General features: G+C 34.9%; 1 protein-coding gene and 1 long non-coding RNA gene across 2 annotated transcripts; one reads left to right on the top strand and one right to left on the bottom strand.

Moving 5' to 3' along the window:
* Positions 1-1,163: 1,163 nt before the first annotated feature.
* LOC139504963 (uncharacterized) lies at positions 1,164-8,279 on the bottom strand (the record flags this gene model as incomplete). Its single annotated transcript, XM_071294836.1, has 2 exons — positions 4,014-8,279; positions 1,164-3,134 (listed from the first exon to the last, which is right to left on the bottom strand). Coding segments are annotated over exons 1-2 (6,237 nt in total), but the record flags the coding sequence as incomplete, so codon positions are not given.
* A 3,881-nt stretch (positions 8,280-12,160) lies between these two features.
* On the top strand, positions 12,161-16,368 carry LOC139504964 (uncharacterized). The gene is made up of 3 exons (XR_011659466.1): positions 12,161-12,224; positions 14,721-14,767; positions 15,720-16,368. It is a non-coding gene; the product is annotated as an uncharacterized lncRNA (long non-coding RNA).
* Positions 16,369-19,681: the final 3,313 nt, after the last annotated feature.

Raw genomic sequence — 19,681 nt, 5'->3', positions numbered from 1 at the left:
GGTTTAAAATAAACTATTAATATTTTAAACACGATTGAGTGAACTGAAAAAAATAACATTTTCAAGCAACAGTTTAAACAATGGGCAATGGTTTCAAAAAATACTATTTACACTTCAAACAAGATTAAGTGAACTCAAATCATTCACATTTTTAAGCAGCAGTTAAGACAATGGGCAATGGTTTCAAAAAGACTATTTACATTTCAAACATGATTTAGTGAACTCAAATCATTCACATTTTCAACCAGCAGTTAATACAATGGGCAATGGTTTAAAATAAACTATTAATATTTTAAACACGATTGAGTGAACTGAAAAAAATAACATTTTCAAGCAACAGTTTACACAATGGGCAATGGTTTCAAAAAATACTATTTACACTTCAAACAAGATTAAGTGAACTCAAATCATTCACATTTTTAAGCAGCAGTTAAGACAATGGGCAATGGTTTCAAAAAGACTATTTACATTTAAAACACGATTGTGTGAACTCAAATCATTCACATTCTCAAGCAGGTGTAAAAACAATGGGCAATGGTTTCAAAAAGACTATTTATATTTCAAACATGATTTAGTGAACTCAAATCATTCACATTTTTAACCAGCAGTTAATACAATGGGCAATGGTTTAAAATAAACTATTTACATTTTAAACACGATTGAGTGAACTGAAAAAAATAATATTTTCAAGCAACAGTTTAAACAATGGGCAATGGTTTAAAAAAAAAAAGACTTTACATTTTAAACACTATTTAGTGAACTCAAATCATTCACATTTTCAGGCAACAGTTAAAACTATGTATAATGGTTTACAAAAAGCCGACTATTTACATTTCTTTCAAATACGTTTAAGTGGATTCACCTTTTCACGCAGCCGTTAAAACTATGGACAATGTTTTCAAAAGGTAACATTTCGAACACAATTAGGGAACTCAAATCATTCACCATTTCAAGCAGCAGTTAAAACAATGGGCAATGGTTTCAAAAAGTCTATTTACTTTTAAACACGATTGAGTCAACTCAAATCATTTACATTTTCAACATTGTTGAAACACGATTTAGTTATCTCAATTGACAGGAATCTGCAATTGCACCATGTTGTGATAACTATAATAGGTTTGTAGCATGTCATATGAAATTGACAATTTTCCACGAACATATACATGATCAATGAGAGTATCTCCATCAGTTGTTGCTTTGTTTAATATTTGTTTGAACTCATTTTGTTCCATAAATAACTGTATTGGTGATTTTGATTTTAGAATGTCCTCATTAAAATCACCCATCACTATTGTTGATCCGTCTTCAGGTGGTAAAGCATCAATAACATGTTGTAACTGTTCCAAAAATATAGATGTAGTGTATGATACTGGTCTATAGATGACAAGTATGTTGGTTTTGATGATATCAATATTCACACCAATACATTCAATATTACAAGATTGTAATGATAGTTGAGTATACTGCTGCTGATTTCTGACATAAATACCAACACCACCATGTTTTTTGTTACTGAGGTCATGAAAGATACTTTTTGTTGATGTATATGATTCCGATCTTGGTTTATGTATCAAATGAAAATGTTCCAAATTCGGCGAAGCAGATTTATTTTCCATCCAGGTCTCTGTTAAACAGATAAATTTCACATTTTGAATATCACAATTTGCCTGCAGGTCTTCAATATGTGGGACCAATCCTTGAATATTATGAAGCAATATACGTATTAGATTTTGCTTTAAGTTCAGCTCATCTTGTCTTTGAACTAAATACTTTGGCATCCTTTGCAGTGCAGTTGAAATCTGTTCAGTGCAGTAAATCTTGTCTGCATCAAGGTCTTGAATTACCAAACCGTCCAATGATCTAACACGACTGAGCGCAACATAAGCCATACCAGCAGCAAATATGTTCTTCATTGAGACAACAGCTTTATCGGTGGTGAGTCCCTGTACTTTGTGAGTAGTACAGGCCCATGCTAACTGCAACGGAAATTGATGTCTGACAGCATTTTTCTTCAAGTTTTCCTCAATTGGCGTAATGTCAATTGGTATATGTTCTCTTGGCTGTGATGATGAGACAGGTTTTCTCCCGATGCTTTTGTTGTCAAAAAGTACTTTTACTGCACATGGCAAAGAAGACTCCTTGAGGCCAGGTAGTATGCTTATGACCGTCCCAATAACACCATTGACCAAGCCTATTGTGATATCAATATTCCTTATAAGCATAACTCTGGCTTTTGGGCCAATTATTAACTGTGGAGGTAAGAAATCATGTGAAGTATCATATGGTGACGTTTGGAGAATAAATTCGCCTGTCCTTGGATTTCGATCATAATCCTGTGCCATTATTGTTTCTGTTTCTTGGCAAACTTTGGCTATCATCTTACTGTTATGAAAATCTATTTCTTTGTTAGTGGCAAAGATGTGAAGACTTTCTTCGGGAACAGAATGTGTCAAACAGGATTTTAATAAACAATAATCACCGGGTAGCAAATGCTCAGTTTTCTTTTTTACACGTAATCTGTTCAATAAGTGAGCAAATTCGGAACCCTCCTTTTGTCGCATTATTTGATTCAATTCAACCAATGAAAAATTTGAACTCCATAGTGGGAAAAAGTTTTCCGGTCTTAAGTCGTATAGACACTTCTGTTTCACGGGTGGAAGCTGGTAAAAATCTCCGACAGCAACAACACATATGTTTCCAAAAAGAGCATTTCCACTTTGCTTGATTTGGCGTAGTCGCTCACTGACATACAGAAGGACACGTTGACCAACCATGGATATTTCATCTATAATTAAAATATGAAGGTTCTGAAGTTTACTGCGAAGCTTATTTATTTCCTCATCACGCATGTAAATATAGGGAAATGGTAGTGATTTAGAAAGTGAAAAGGCTTGATGAAGAGTTGTTCCACCGATATTGAAAGCAGCAGTTGCTGTAGGTGCTGTGACAAGCACGACAATATCGTCTGGATTTGGTGCATGTGGAGACAAGATTTTGTTTGCCTCATAACACAAGCACTTAATCAGGTGACTCTTCCCTGTACCAGCACCACCATTAATGAATATCTTAAAAGGATCTGGATTTTTGCCATTCACTTCATCTAGGCACCACTGTCTTATCTGATAAACAAGAGGCTGTCACAACGACAGCAAACCGGATTTATTAACATTTATTTGTGTCCTGGCAATATCACAAGAACCATTACTGATGAATGGTGAAAGTGAAAATCGTCAATATCAAATTTGACCTCCATTTTGTCATCAGTATCAACATATTAAAATTTGAAAAGCTTAGATTGAATGGTTCATGAGTAAATGCAACAACGTGAATGGAAACGCCATTTTAAGATCTTTCAAGAACCATAACTCCTGAACGGTAAAAGTCAAAATCGTCATTATTGAACTTGACCTCCATTTTGTCATCAGTAACAGCATATTAAAATTTCGGAAGCTTTGGTAGAACAGTTCATGCATAAATGCACGGACACGACTGGAAACTCCATTTTTCAATCTTTCAAGAACCATAACTCCTGAACGGTAAAAGTCAAATTCGTCATTATTGAACTTGACCTCCATTCTTTCATTAGTAACAACATATTAAAATTTGGGAAGCTTTGGTAGAACAGTTCATGTGTAAATGCACGGACAACTCCATTTTTCAATCTTTCAAGAACCATAACTCCTGAACGGTAAAAGTCAAAATCGCCATTATTGAACTTGACCTTCATTTAGTTGTCAGTAACAACATATTAAAATTTTAAAAGCTTTGGTTGAACGGTTCATGAGTTAATGCACGGACAACATTTGATTGCCGCCCGCCCGCCCGCCCGCCCGCCCGCCCGCCCGACTGCCCGACCGCCCGCCCGCCCGCCCGCCGTACATCCCCAAATCAATAACCGACATTTTTGTCACAAAAATCCGGTTAAAAACCATTTTCTGTTCTGTATTTAGTTGTCGCAACAGGTGTTTTAATTCTTGCGAAGTAAATAAACTTTGCCTAATTTCAAACTCTACCCCTCCTCTGTGTTTTTTGTTTGAAGTGTCTAAATCGGGTATTTCTACGCTATCTTCATGACCAAGGTGTTCTTTCTCACTCTGTGTTTCTATACGTTCAGCTTCTGATTCTGGAGCGATCAATGCCCATGCATCTTCGAGGGGCCCTTGTTTTTCTAACAACTCCTGAGCTTCATCTAACTCGTCTACATTGTGCTCAAATACCTGTCTGTTTGATTCTACAATTGCTTTTACTTTTTGTGGTTTCTTTGATACGTCAAGGGCAACTGCTCCATTGAAATACATTTCTTCATAGGTTTTAAATTTAAGTGGCTTTAGTTGGCCATCCATTCTATGAGGCAAAAAAAGCTGTAGACTTGATTTAAAATATAGCTCAGGATTCTTGTTTTTAGAAAATCTTGGATATGCTACAACAGCTGCCTCTGTCCGAGAATGTTTACGAATGTATCCAAGATCGCTCTGCAGTTTAAAAACATATTGTGAAGGTTTTTTCGGGATTTGTGAAGGTGACAGAACACGATACTCAGATGAAAATGATGCATAACATATAATATCAAACTCTGAACTGAGTGGGCGAGCCTTGTATCTATCATACAGAGAATGCATCCATATACTATCATCTAACTGATTGGCCTTCATTTGAATGATATTAAGTGGTAAGCTCATTTTTACTGGATTATTACCAACAGGAAGAAACTGGACCTTTCTTGATGATTCCTTTAGGTGCAGACCGCATGCTCTATATGTAGCTTCTTGTGCGCTGACTTCTCGCTGCCGAAAGTAGGCACCTCCTATTTGCTTCATGGCATCCTGAGCATCACAATTACCTTCTGCTGCTTCTTTTCTGGCATTTTCTAAAACTACACCCATTTCTCTTTCTGCTTTTGAAATATAAGAGATGATATACATAACACATGAATAGGCATCAGTTATGTATTGCAGATCCATATTTGCATTCCAACAACGGAGTAGACTTGGGTTGTACTGATTGATCCAGCTATCAGCGGGTTTACGTTTCAAAGTGATGTTGGTTCTTTTTGTTAGAATGTTTGATGCTGATTCAAATTCTTCTTGACTTATTCCAGCTGCAGTAAAAAGGTTTTCTGTTGTTATATGTTCTAAGTTTGCATTATTGATAGTATTCCATAGTCTTAGTAATACGTCTTTTGCAAATGAATGTGTCTGTTTTGATGATCTTTGTACTGTTGGTCCTGTTGTACTTGGAGTACGAGATATGAACGTATTTTCTGATGGCGGTCGTGGGAAATTAAATCTGCATTTTGTCCCTTTTTTTGCACATGATTTCGAGTGATTTTTGCTGTGTTGCTGCACATGAGTAACTATTTCATGTAATTCCGGGTCAACAATAACATCAGGTAGGTCGCAAGTTACGTATTTGTCTACAAAATCACACACTGTCTTGTCGTCATGGGTGTCAAGTAATGGTGCGTCTTTAATCCAAAATAGACAATGTGCATGTGGAGATCCGCGTTGTTGAAACTCAATCCGATGAAAATGGTCCTTGACATTACCAATGATATTTCTTTTGATTATGATTTCTTTAAGGAAGGTGTTAAACCTATAATCAAACATGACAGCGCTCATTACTGGATTGTTCTGTAATACTTTGGATTTGCCAGTCCAATCAAGATCTTCCAAAGATTCTGTGCTCTTTTGTTGCTCCAAGAGAACTTGAAGTGTTTCTTCCCATCTCAAGTCAGCTGCAGAGAATGTTGCAAACCAAGTAGGAATGCCTAGTTGGCGTATACTAGCCATTAAATCACGGAGTGTTGCTTGCCAATATGGAGGTGTTCCTCTGATTGGTGTCATGAATTTATATCCCTGGTCAGTGGTCAAAATTTTTTTCAGTTGGTTCTTATCTGTGAGCATACTTGCTGTAATGATGTTTCCTGTTTGATCTTTTCCACTACTTTTGCGCAATGCTATTGACACTTTCGATATTACCTGCTCAAGTTCAGACAAGTACTGAGCATAAAAAATGTATGATGTGTCACTTGAAAATCGGGAGTCAGCACTGAAAAGTCTAGCATGGAAATATTTTGATCGAGTAAGATGCATAGATCTCTTAGCATCAAATGATCCAAATGATCCCTCAGGAAATTGAACAGGAAATGACATTGCTTCATTTCCTTCTTCTTGCAACATGCGTACAGGTGTATTCCCTTCTCCTGGAGCAACACAGAAGATATGATCAAAATGCTGGTCGAGAATTTCCTGTCCAATATCCACAGGTTGTAGGCACGTGTCCGAAGGTAAGCCTCTGTTCTTCACTGACTCGTCTTCATCATTGTGATTGTCAATTCTATCTTCCTCCTGTGGTACGAATTCAGTATGTTCTGTCTCTTCGACCACTAAGTCCTCAAAATCTGAAGGAGTATTGTCTATCCATTGTTTATTCAACAACTTATCATGATAATATGGATTTTTTTCCTGTAAATATTTCAAACCGTTGCAAATTTTCTTTCGACTAACATATTCATACTGAGTATACCCTTTGTATTCCAGTTTTCTTTTGAGTTTACATCTGATCAGTTCTGTTTCAGTTTCACACCTTGGCAGCACATTGGTGGTCTTCTCAACATCTGTAGGAACAGAAACACATGGCCCAATAAACCCTCGTTGATTTCCTTTTGGAAGCTGTATTATTTTCATAAATGGTATCCTTATAGAAATTAGTTGTTTTTCTAATTTATTCAAGGAATTAAGTTGATCTGGAATATGTGGCAATTGAAGACCATTAACATAAGCATCTGCTGGCAGTTGTCCTTTCAAAACGTGGTAGTGGCAGGTAAAACATATCCATTGCTTGTGATTTATGATTTCACATGTGTTTTGACATTGATTCGCACAACTGGAAAGGAATTGTTGAGTAATGCAGTGATTTGCCATTGCTATGCTGTTTGTGCCTTTTTTTGAGTATTTAAGTTTGTCACATATGACAACCTGTTTCTTGAACTTAAACTTGTGGCAAACTGAGCACACATATGTTGGCCCGTCTCTAACTTGCTGTCTGAAGAACATTGCAATATCGTTCATATTGTGGTTTTTATTCAAACGTCTTTGTTTCATCATCAACATTTTATTTTGTCTTATGAGCAGGTCATGTTTGTACTGCCTACGTAGTCTTTCTTTGTATTTTTCTCTGACAATCACTTTCTGTCTATACCTTAACAAATTCATTCTCTTCAATTTTTCATGAAAACCGCTGTCAAATGCATACTTTTGTACACTTGCTTTTTTAACTGCCTCTCTAAATTGGATATTCGACCTGTACTTAGTTTTGCTCCTTTGTTTCACTGCTTGTTGAAATGGTAGGTTCATATGATATTTGGTTATACTCCTTTTTTTCTTTTCTTGTTGAAATGGTAGGTTCATATGATATTTGGTTATACTCCTTTTTTTCTTTTCTTGTTGAAATTGTACATCTAAATGATACTTCGTTTTACTTCTGTTCTTCACTTCTTCCTGAAATTTTTCATTCAGTCTATACTTTTCTTTACTCTTATCTTTCTTTGCTTCTTTATAAGGCATATTTGAATAGTATTTTTCCACGCTATATCTTTTTTTATATTGTCTATAAGACGGCTTATCCTTATACATTTTCTGCCATTGTGTTTCAGACAGTTGCTTAGTAATACTAATACTTTCTTTTTCCATATTTCTCTGTTTTCTTTTGCGTTCTTTGTCTTTTTCTCTTTTGCCTCTGGTAGATTGTTGTGTCTTGTTCTTATGTGACTTCTTAGGTTTATCTTTTTTGTATTTTGGTATTATTTTGCCATCATCAGGACTCCCTTCGTTGTTTTCTTTCGCTTGTTTCCTTTGTTCGATTAAATCATTGAATGGTAGATTAAAGTCTTGTATGAGTGTACTTTGATACCGTACTTCATCTTTAAGTGCTGACACAGCTTTATTTAAAATATTGCTTTCAGGCGTATGTAAATTAGAATAACTAGAACCTACTGATTGGATTTTTTTGCCATGACATTGAAATTTCTTTGACGAAATTCCTTGAACTAGTTGATACTCAAAGGGCAGTTGAAACTCTTGCTTGTGTTGAGAGTGTAACAATATTTCTGTCTTTAAATTTTGCATAGTTTCTTGAAATTTTATGCTGCAAGCATTGCGAGTAGGCGTTTGGTTATGTTCAACAACTAGATAGTTATCGGGCAGTATAAACTCATGTTCATTTTTAGAATTTAGAGCTACGCTATCTCTAACTTCCTTGATAATTTGCGTCAAATCCATAGCACTATTTTGCATTCAATATACAAGTGATGAAATTCAGGTTTTATTCGTGGTCTATAAAACAAATACGTTTTGTGGTTAGCTACATTCCCAACTTAAAATGTAGCTTTCAATTTCAGTTTATTGATATACAATAAGTTGCAAATAAATACTACCAGAAGTTTAACAGCAGCCTTTGTAACTTCTTTTGACTTCAAGCGAAATGAATTATTGTTTGACATTTGCATATCAAAAGCAAATCAATAAATGCTTATTTCGAGTGTGCGTCAACATACATTCGAAATTCTAAATGAACGATTGTAATTTTGCACTATGATCTTTGTATAATTTGTATGAAATTCAAGATTTAAATTTTTCTTTTTTATTTATTATGTTCCACGTTCAACAGCAATGGGTTGGTCCTTTATAGCTTCAACAAAAGGCGACTAATAGGTTTTTTTCTATCACAAAGAAAAAAAATGATTTTTTGTTAAAGGTCTCATTGTAGTCACTGTACGTGGGTAAGTACTTATACATCCAGTACAGACAAATACACGAGAAACCCTCGTACTGTCAATTCAATGAAAACAGATGTGACAAGATGATTTTGATTTGCCAATTTATTGTTGCTTTTGGAAAGTCCTGTAGCAATAACTTCATGCCAGTTATTAGCAAAGTTATTTCAACTGATCGGACTGAGCTTACGTTTCAATTTGCATAAGGACAGTCTATTTAAAGATGTGTGTGATAAGAATGATGGCCGTTATAATTATAGTTGATTTCTAATCACCTCTCTGTGTCACCAAACCGATATAAATTGAACTGAGTGTATTCTTTGTTAGGAAGAACTGGACACTTCATTACTGAGTGTATCCCGAAACACCTGTCTAAAGATTAAGTACTGGTCTTAAATAAGCGAACTGGTTAAATCCCGCCCAGTCAAATGAAATAAGTTAAGTAATAACATGGTTAAGGACGAAAACAAATTTATAGCACATTCAATGTGATAGAATGAGAAAATTTCAATGTTCCAATAGTGACCAAATGTGCACGTGGATGCGTACTTTGACATCCCATACTTTTAAAGAGACAAGGGTTTATTGCCAGTTGAATGAAGACGAACGTCAAGTGGCAATTACTATATGCATGTTCAGGTAGAGAACAATTGATAACACATGTAATTATACATGAGGTAGGACGTACTTAATTTCAGTTATAGTTTTGAACTCACGTGGCAGGATATTTAGACATCAGTGGAGCCAAACAGACACCAGCTTTCACTGAGACAATACATTATCTGATAACTTGTAATGGTAGGAACGTGTCAATTCCAACCATAAAATCTCCGATCTAACCGCTCGTGCATGGCTGTGTATTTAGAAAACCCGTATCGTTAAATAATGAAAGGCGTTACTGGCAGTTGGATGAAGACATACATGACATAAGTGACCAGATTGTTTTAATTTGTTGATTTATTGTTTGTAATTACCATGATTACTACATGCATGTTCAGGACGAGAATTCAATTGATAACAGAAACAAGGAATAGGAATCACTTAAGAACTTCTCTTAGTATTTAGACATCCGTACAGCCAAACACATTGAAGCCCTCATTGAGGGTTAAATTGCTAATTAGAAAAGGTAGAAAGTTTAACATGTCAATTGCGACACAGAAAATCCTATTCTACACGTTGGTGCGTACTCAGGTATCCCTCACCGGTTACAAGACAAGTGCTTTACTGCAATTAGACGAAGACGGAACAAATTAACCAGATTTGTCTAATGTGTGGATTTATTATTTGCTTAACGTCCAGTGGCATTTGTTACATGCGTGTTCAGGTTGAGATCGAACCATTTGATACGACATATGATACAACATGTACAAACTGTAGGAATTACAACAAGTCCATAAGGTGATCGAACGTGGATGCGTAGTTAGACATCACTATATGTACAACCCAAGAGACCGTGTCAGCTCTCACTGAGACAAGGGGTAAATATTAATTGGAAAATGTTGGAACGTGTTAATTCGAACAATAAACATCCATTTTTAACCACACATGGCTACGTACTCAGACAACAGCATGACCAGTAGAGCCAAACAGAATCCAGTACTAACTGAGAGAAATTGGAAAAATGTGGGGACGTGTCAATTCCAACAAAAAAAAACACGTTCAAATTACACGTGGCTGCGTACTTGTACATCTTGTACCCTTAAATAGACAAGTGATTTACAGTAAGTTGAACATTGTTGAATGAAGTGAAAAGTGATAAGATTGTCAATTTATTGCTTGTTTACGTCCAGTAGCGTTTGTTATAAATGTTATATGCAAGTTCAGTATAAGAACAAATACACTTCCGATTCTAAAAGCATCTGTTTGCTTAATTAGACAATCAATTCAGTGAAGTAGATGCCCTCATTGTTGATCTGTGTTTTACAGCCAGAAACGACCAAATTGTTTTGTGTATTGTTTGATTGACCTCCAGTGGCTATATAATAGTTCCTGCATAATCAGGGCATGGAAAAAGTGAGAATACGGTCGGGGAATAAATATTGACTGAAAGGGAGTGCTTTAGATTTTAGTATTTAACCAAAGGAAACATAGGTACCATACATCGCTACCTCTAGTTACGCAAATACGGGTATGGAAAAAAGATCGACTGAGAGTTCCGAAAAATTTGTTTGCCAAAGGAATTATGATACTGGGCTGCGTATATATATGACATAAATCTCAGTCTGCTACTAAATGAGGCGACCAGTTTCATTGACTTACTAGCTGAAAGTCCTCTGAACTCATGCGATGTCGGAATTATTAGTTATATGAGTCGTTGTATAAATGTAGTGTTTAGTACTTCCTAAATTTGACTTTCCAACAATCTTTTTCTTACAGATAAGACAGCCTGATAAGGCCATTTTTGCGAAAATATATAAATTCGGACACCTTTATCGATCTGTAACCGTATACGGTTTCTTTTTCGTGCAGATTCTGCCAAGGTTGTTTTTGGGTTGAATTAATCCTAATTACCACAATTTGGTAAGTGAACTGCTATAATTGTTTATTATTGTTTAAGAATAAAGTAAGAGGCAAAGAGGACAAGCTGTTGAAAACTATTATCTTTTTTTGTCATCTAAATTTTTTACTCATACATACTAGATACATGTATAGTCAGTATTTACATAAAAGCAAATTAAAAGAAGAACGAAAGAAACCAGAGGGAGAGTCAAACTCATAGGTTGAAAATAAACTGACAACGCCATGGCTAAAAATAAAAAGACAAACATACAAACAATAGTACAAATATGACACAACATCGAAAACTAAAGACTAATTAGTTAAGCAAGACGAACCCCACCAAAAACTGGGGTGATATTAGGTCCCCGGAAGGGTAAGCATATCCTACTGTAAATGTGGCAATCGTCGTATTGCTTATGTTATTACAAATCCGGCAATAGTCTAATTTTGTAGATCACATTCGTGAAAAGGGAAGGGTATTGTAGTTACGACATAAGGAACATATCCTATATCATATGTGAAATGCTTATTAAAAGAACAAGATGATTCTAAAACTACTTCTTCTGTGGATCTGTACATCCTTTATAGGCTAACCATACGTTCGTATGTCAAACAGTTCCACCACAAAAAAAAACCCAAGAATAATCATCGGGAAATTAACAATCATAACACACAAACAATAATACCAAATTAGAAGTAATCATACATAATAACATTTATTAATTATAGTAATTCCCTTATTCTAATTCAATTCTTTTAATTTTATTTTGGTAAACATGGTTAACTTAAAACAGAAAAGAATATAATAATTCATGTGGAATTTGAATTAAAATTGGGTACGAACGAACCAAAGTGGCGAACGAGTAAGTTGCGAAAGTTTATTTGGGGCGAATTAACCTGATACCGCACAGGCGCAGTCGCAGTAATGGCCGGAAAATCCTAAGGATCCTGTGTAAGTGCCTCATCATTTTGCCAAATTAGTCAATATCCACCCATTTTAGTGGAACGCATAATTGTTCAATGAAAAATGATACTGACGTTGAACGTGTCCATGTGATCTTCTCCCTTTTAAGTATAAACACAGGCACCCGATGTTGTTTTCACATAAAAAGAGGGAGGATCTGGACAATTTTCAACTTCAACTCCTATATTTAAAAGTAAGGCGAAGGGACACGGGGCGAAATGTTATTAAGACAATAGACGCGACCCCACACTGACCAAATGGTGTACAGTAACATATGCATGCACTCCATCCCTTTTCCCCCTGTATAGAAAACAACTGTCCTTAAAAGAAAAGGGTGTTGAAGTGATCAGTTTCGTGACGGCTCTGGCCAAGGCGTGACCAATGAAAATGCACCACAATCATATTTATAATACATGACATAAATTCAAAATATTTTTCACCAAAATGCAGGCTGAAATGTTGTAAATAAGTGGTGTGCACTCTTCAAACACACTTGTAGACTGAAATTGGTACTGTGCAGTATGCGTACGGTACCACATAAAAAATTTGGGACTGAAGTTGTCACAATACATCCTGCACACAAATTTCTACTGTAAACATGTTAATGCTCAACCATGCTAGCTAACTACAGTATAATCTGTTATGATAATAGATATTATATACAGTAAAACCTGTTGAAACTGAACACCTTTGGAACTGAAGATTTTGTTCAGTTAAGACTGGTTTCACTGATTTAGTTCATTGTGGTTACTGTATGTATAAATATACAACAAGAGCAGTGAAGAGTGCACATGCTGAAATGTCTAGCCTTCTTACTAACCATTGATATTATGTTGCTACATGTATAAAAAAAAAGATGTGGTATGATTGCCAATGAGACAACTATCCACAAAAGACCAAAATGACACAGACATTAACAACTATAGGTCACCGTACGCATTCAGGGGTGCTACTTAAACAAGTGATTTCATTATCACCTATTTCAGTGATTTTTTATATTCAGTTATCACCTGTTTAAGTGATTTTGGTGTTTTCTTTGATCTTCAAATGCCAATTTCATTGATTTTCCATATATTAACAAACTTTTCTATAATTTTCGTACATAAATCAATTATCCCTTTTTCTTTTGATATCAATTTCACCAGTGCGCTTGGGCAGTAAGTTAGTGCGCTAAAGCTTATAAAAGTACCCTTGGGAATTGTTCTGTAATCAAATATGCATTAACTACTCTTACTATCAGACAAAGGTCAACAGTATTAGGTGACCTGATTGGTTTTCTTTAGAATTAGAATGATTTATTTTAAGGTTATGTCCTGATCTACAAATTATTCCAGTTTATGTATATTCAAATAAACTGTAAACACTGGCAGGCTTATCATGCAAATGACAATTTCTGCATGTACATAGTTGTTTTTTCAATGGAATTCTGGTCTTTTTACCAATAAAAAAATCAAGCTTGTGGGAAAAATATCCAAAAAATGTTATAAACACTTATTGAAGTGATTAAATTTTAACTTCTCAAATTACTTGTTTCAGTGATTTTGAAAAGTCTGTGCAAAAATTTTAAATATTTCACAGCCAAAATCACTCAAAGAAGTGATTTTGAAATCACTTGTTTAAGTACCACCCCTGACTGGTATGGCCTTCAACAATGAGCAAAGCCCATACCGCATAGTCAGCTATAAAAGGCCCTGATAAGACAATGTAAAACAATTCAAACGAGAAAACTAACGGCCTTAAATGTATTTATGTAAAAAAATGAATGAAAAACAAATATGTAACACATAAACAAAAGACAACCACTGAATATACAGGGTACTGACTTGGGACAGGCACATACATAAATAATGTGGCGGGGTTAAACATGTTAGCAGGATCCCAACCCTCCCCCTAACCTCGGACAGTGGTATAGTTCTAAATGTAAATCTGGCACACAGTGATGTATAATTTTTGTCAAGTTACCTGTAAAGATTTTTAGTAAAAACATTATTGGTAAAGTTTTAAACAAATTCTTAAATGTTTGTTTGGTACAACAGGTACAATGTATAAAATTGTAGGTAAAATTTGATCATTTGAGTTCAAACCAGTTCAGCTAAGATAGTTTACACCACATGATTAACACTCATCACTCAATTTAGAAAACACATGTACTAAAGTGCCTACTCGATACACTCGCTGGTACATTTTTTTTGTACATAACAAATTTTTGACTCTTTATACATAAAAACTATAGTATACATGTACAGTAACTAGAGATATAACTAAGCAACGCAACACTATAATATGAATCATTTCACCAAACTGTTTACATATGTTCTCGTGGTACTATATATACATGTATCCATAAAAAAATCCCCTACACAATTTCTCACAAATTATTCTTGATATATGTGTGACAACCAATACCATAAAATAATTATAAAAACATGAAGACTTATAACTGTAATGATTTTCAATTAACATATGCTTTTCAATTTATTTCAGGTACTTGTAGATATCCAATTCAAAGTCCCAAATGGCTGATGTACATGGTACAGTGTATTTACATTTATATACTACACCTTAGGACAAAGTGTTGTACAACATTTATAAGGGTCTCTGTCAAAAAAAAAATCATCAGTACATGAAGTACACAAGAAACCTGTCTTACGTGTACACTTGATTGAATATTGATTGATTTAATACGGACACTTCCATCAATTTTTCAGTCATATTATGACAACAATTTTAGTGGCAAAGGAAGCCAGAGTATCTTGAAGGAACTGCCAACCTTGAGCAAGTTCATGGCAAATTGAAAAAAGTTTTTTTATAAAAACATATACAAAGTGTGGTATGAACTAATATTATAGTTGTAATTGTCATTTCATAAAAAGTAAAAAAACAAACATTTATAACACATGACGACCATTTGTTGATTAATTTTAAGAAGAACTAACACCATGTATGAGAACGACATTGGACTTCTTACACAACGGTTCCTGGTTCGATTCCTATTCCAGGATGAAAATTTCCGGGACTGATTTTCAGCTCTTCCTTGACACCATTTGTGAGTATGGTCTTGAGGAAACGATGATAGTCCATGAGAAGGGGACAATAAATTGCTGACCCTTGTTAAGAGAGAGCCATATAGAGAGCCATATCTCTTGCAAATTAAAGACACTCCTGTAGATTTTGAGAAAGAGCAGGCTAATGCAGCTACAATGCACTTGCACCCGCAAAGTGGAAAGGGATTAATATAAGTTGCAAAATTTGTTTTCCAATCCACTATAAATCATGTAAATAAATATGTTTAAACTAACACTATGTACACTGTTACGTTAAATTCCAAACGCATACTATCTATTGCTAAGTATCAACACACAACAAATCTACTTTAATGAAGCAAGCATGATCCATCATTCAGTAATTAAATTTTGAATATATGAAAATTTTATTTCAAGCTCTTTAAACATATATATATATGTAAATTTTATGTATTTTCAGGTGATCAGCACAATAGGAATACCAGTTTTAAATGGCCACTGCAATGTCAAGTACAACAAGTTGTTGATAAAATTTTTACTAATGCATGATGCCTTGAAAAGCACCATCGCATTAGAAGTATGGATTGAAAAAAAGAAATTTTCAAGAAATCAAACAGGGAACCTCAACACTAAAGGAAAAGATTCAGACCTAATTATACCATAGAAAATCTGAACAGCCTCAAATCAAAGTTCTTCATAAAATTCGACTAAAGCGCTTTATTCATGGCATTAGAATTAGGGATTGAAAAAAAGAAAACAGCCTCAAATCAAAGTTCTTCATAAAAATTTCGACTTAAGCATGAAGCTTTGAAAAGTAGGATGCATGGCATTAGAAGTATGGATCAAAAAAAGAAATCAAACAGAAATCAAACAGGAAGCCTCCAAACTACAGCAAACCATTCAGACCTCCTAAGCATGCTAAGGAACAAAATGAACAAATCGACAGAAAACCAGATTGAAAGTATAAAGTACTTCTCTACAACAAATTTTGATCAAAATGAAAAAGTTCAGGACAGGCAAGAAGTTCGGTAAAGATTTAAGTAACTGAAGTATTAACTTGATTTGTACAATATTTTTTCAAAATGTACATCTTCCACAACCTTTTGAAATTTGTTGTTTTTTGTTGTTTATCATTTTAATACTGAATGGATATCACACATCAGTTTCTTTGAAAGTGTATTTTCTTCATACTGTAACAGCAAGGATCATCAGTCTACCCTTACTATTTGAAGAGATGCATATGTATGAATTGTAAATGGCAACAACACTTCTATTGTTCTTCGTTGTCTTGAAGTCATCATGAGGTGTTCAACAATAAGCAATAAATTATACAACATAGTGAGTTCAAGATGTCTTCCAGCACCATTTGATTGAAGTTTGAAAATTTGAAACAGTGTATAAAATTGAGAAAGGAAATTGGGAATGTATCAAAGCCACAACCCGACCATAGTTCTCATTTTTTGCATTTTAAAGTCATTAGTCTCATTTCTACTTGCCAGTAAAAAATACTATCAAGTTTCATTATGGTTTAAGCATTTTGAACATTTTGACATAATGCAGTTTCCATGGCAATGGTGGCCATTTTGGAAATTCCAAAGTCAAAAGTCTCATCTATACATGCCAGTTAACAATAATATCAAGTTTCATTAAGTTTGGAGCATTTTGAAAATATTTGACATTTCTGCAGTTTCCATGGCAACGGTGGCCATTTTAAAAATTTTAAAGTCATTAGTCTCATTTCTACTTGCCAGTAAAAAATACTATCAAGTTTCATTATGGTTTAAGCATTTTGAACATTTTGACATAATGCAGTTTCCATGGCAATGGTGGCCATTTTGGAAATTCCAAAGTCAAAAGTCTCATCTATACATGCCAGGTAACAATAATATCAAGTTTCATTAAGTTTGGAGCATTTTGAAAATATTTGACATTTCTGCAGTTTCCATGGCAACGGTGGCCATTTTGGAAATTCCAACTCCAAAAATTTCATGCAGACTTAACAGTCAACAATCATATTAAGTTTCATTACTTTTGGAGCATTTTGAAATTTTTGAAAGTTTTGACATTTTGGCTGGTTTCTATGGTAACACAGACCATTCCAAATTTTTAATGGCAGATACTCCATTGGTACATGGGAGGGAACATACCATCAGAGTTTCAATGAATTTGACCTACCATTTTAAGGAAGTAAATGCCACTTTTAAGGTTTTTTAAAGCGTTTTGACCATTTTTGCCTTGTTTCCATGGTAACACAAGACATTTTCGAAATTCCAACGCCAAATTGCACATCTACCAATGTTGCTCATTGTTACTGTGAAGTTTCATTAAATTTGGAGCATTTTGATATTTTGGAAATTTTTGGTGTAGTATCCATGGCAACATAGTAGTTCCAATGAATGCCAAAAATCATCCAAAACAAGTATATAGTGGGCACCTACATTGTATCAAAATATAATGATTCTAAGTTAAAGCGTCTCCAAATAATTCCCTAAAACCAAAAAGTGGAATTTTTCACAATTGTTCCGTTTCCATGGTAACGGCAGCCATTTTTATTGGTCTTTAGACCTACTGCAACCCGAAATTTTGTGTTCCTCATTATAGTTGACTATCACTAAGATTGGTTCCATTGCCTTCAAAAAATCTGCTGGACAAAAATCATTGGAAGAATAAGAAGAATAATAATAACAAAGAAACGGAGGAAAAGCAATATGTCACCCGACATTGTCGATCGGGTGACATAATAATAAGAAAAAAAGAAACGTAGAATAACAAGATGTCACCCCAACTCCGTTGAGGGTGCCATAATAAGAAAAAAAGAAACATAGAATAACAATATGTCACCCCAACTCCGTTGAGGGTGCCATAACTAGATTTGTAATTGCTAGCAATAACTGATGGCACCCTCGTCCCCCTATTGCCAGGCGAGCGGCAGCCATTTTGAAAATTTCAAAGTCAAAGAGTGCATCTACACATGCAAGTCATCATTTTTGCAAAATTTCATTAAGTTTGAAGCATTTTGAAAATTTTGATATTTTTGCTGTTTCCATGGTTACGGCGGCCATTTTGGAAATTCCAACTTCAAAATGGAACTCCGCACATGTCAGTCACTATTCCTGTAAAGTTTCATCCAGTTTGCAGCACTTAATTTTTTTTGGAAATTTTGAACATTTGTGCTGCAACCATGGTTACAGTAGATAATTCCAAAATTCTAAAAGCGTACGTCTCATTGCCACATGTCATGTTATATATCAGTACAGTTTCATTTACTTTGGTGCACTACTCTCTGAGAAAATGCTGATTTTATGCATTTTTCCATAGGGTCAATGCAAAACTTGGCCCCAGTTTCCATGACAACGGCGGCCATTTTGAACTATCCAAATATTGTCTTGACATCTTGGCATACTGGAGAACATTTTCATAAAGTTTCATCCAGCTGGATCTTATAACGAAAGAGTTAGAATTTTTGATATTTTAGCTGTTTCCATGGTAACGGCAGCCATTTTGAAAATTCCAAAGTCAAACTGGAAATCAGGAGATGCCAGTAAACATTCCTGTGGCGTTTCTTCCAGTTTGGAACACTTTGATTTTTTTCGCATTTGTGCTGTTTCCATGGAAACGGCGGCCATTTGTTACCATTCCATAGCAAGGTGCACATCTTCAAATGGGGTTCCTCCTTATAGTTGAGTTCCATAAACATTGGTCCGTTCAATTCTGAGAACTCGCGCGGACAAAATGTGTGGAAGAAAAATAAAAATAACTAGATTTGCCATTGCAAGCAATAGCGGATGGCACCCTTCCCCTATTGCCAGGTGAGCGGCAGCCATTTTGAAAATTCCAAAGTCAAAGATTGCATCTACAGATGTGTATTAACATTGTTGTAACGTTTCATTAATTTTGGAGCATTTTGAAATTTTTGAAATTTTTGCTATTTCCATGGTAACGGGTACCATTTCTAAAATTCCAAAGACGGGTGCCACTTTGGAACATGCCATGTTACATATCTATAAAGTTTCATTGGGATTGATGCTATATTCTTCAAGAAAATGCATCTTTAATGTATTTTCCCATAGGGCCTATGTTAAACTTTCGCCCCGTTTCCATGACAATGGCGGCCATTTTGGAATTTTCTTATATTGTCACAACATCTAGGCATACCAAGGAACATTACCACTAAGTTTCATCCAGGTAGGTCTTATAATGAAAGATTTAAAATTTGCATTTTTTTTCACATTTGATCAGTTTCCATGGCAACGGCAGCCATTTTTTACCATTCCAATGTCTCTTGCACAACTTAACATGGCGGTTCATATTATGGTATAGTTCCATCAACATTGGTCTGACCAATTCTGAGAAATAGTATGGACAAAATGTGTGGAAGAATAAAAATAATAACTAGATTTGCCATTGCAAGCAATAGCGGAT

This window comes from Mytilus edulis, unplaced genomic scaffold (assembly GCF_963676685.1).
Source record: "Mytilus edulis unplaced genomic scaffold, xbMytEdul2.2 SCAFFOLD_90, whole genome shotgun sequence".
In the NCBI taxonomy this organism is placed as follows: domain Eukaryota; kingdom Metazoa; phylum Mollusca; class Bivalvia; order Mytilida; family Mytilidae; genus Mytilus; species Mytilus edulis.
Note: the sequence above shows the minus strand (reverse complement) of the source record. Positions and strands in the feature narration are given on the sequence as shown.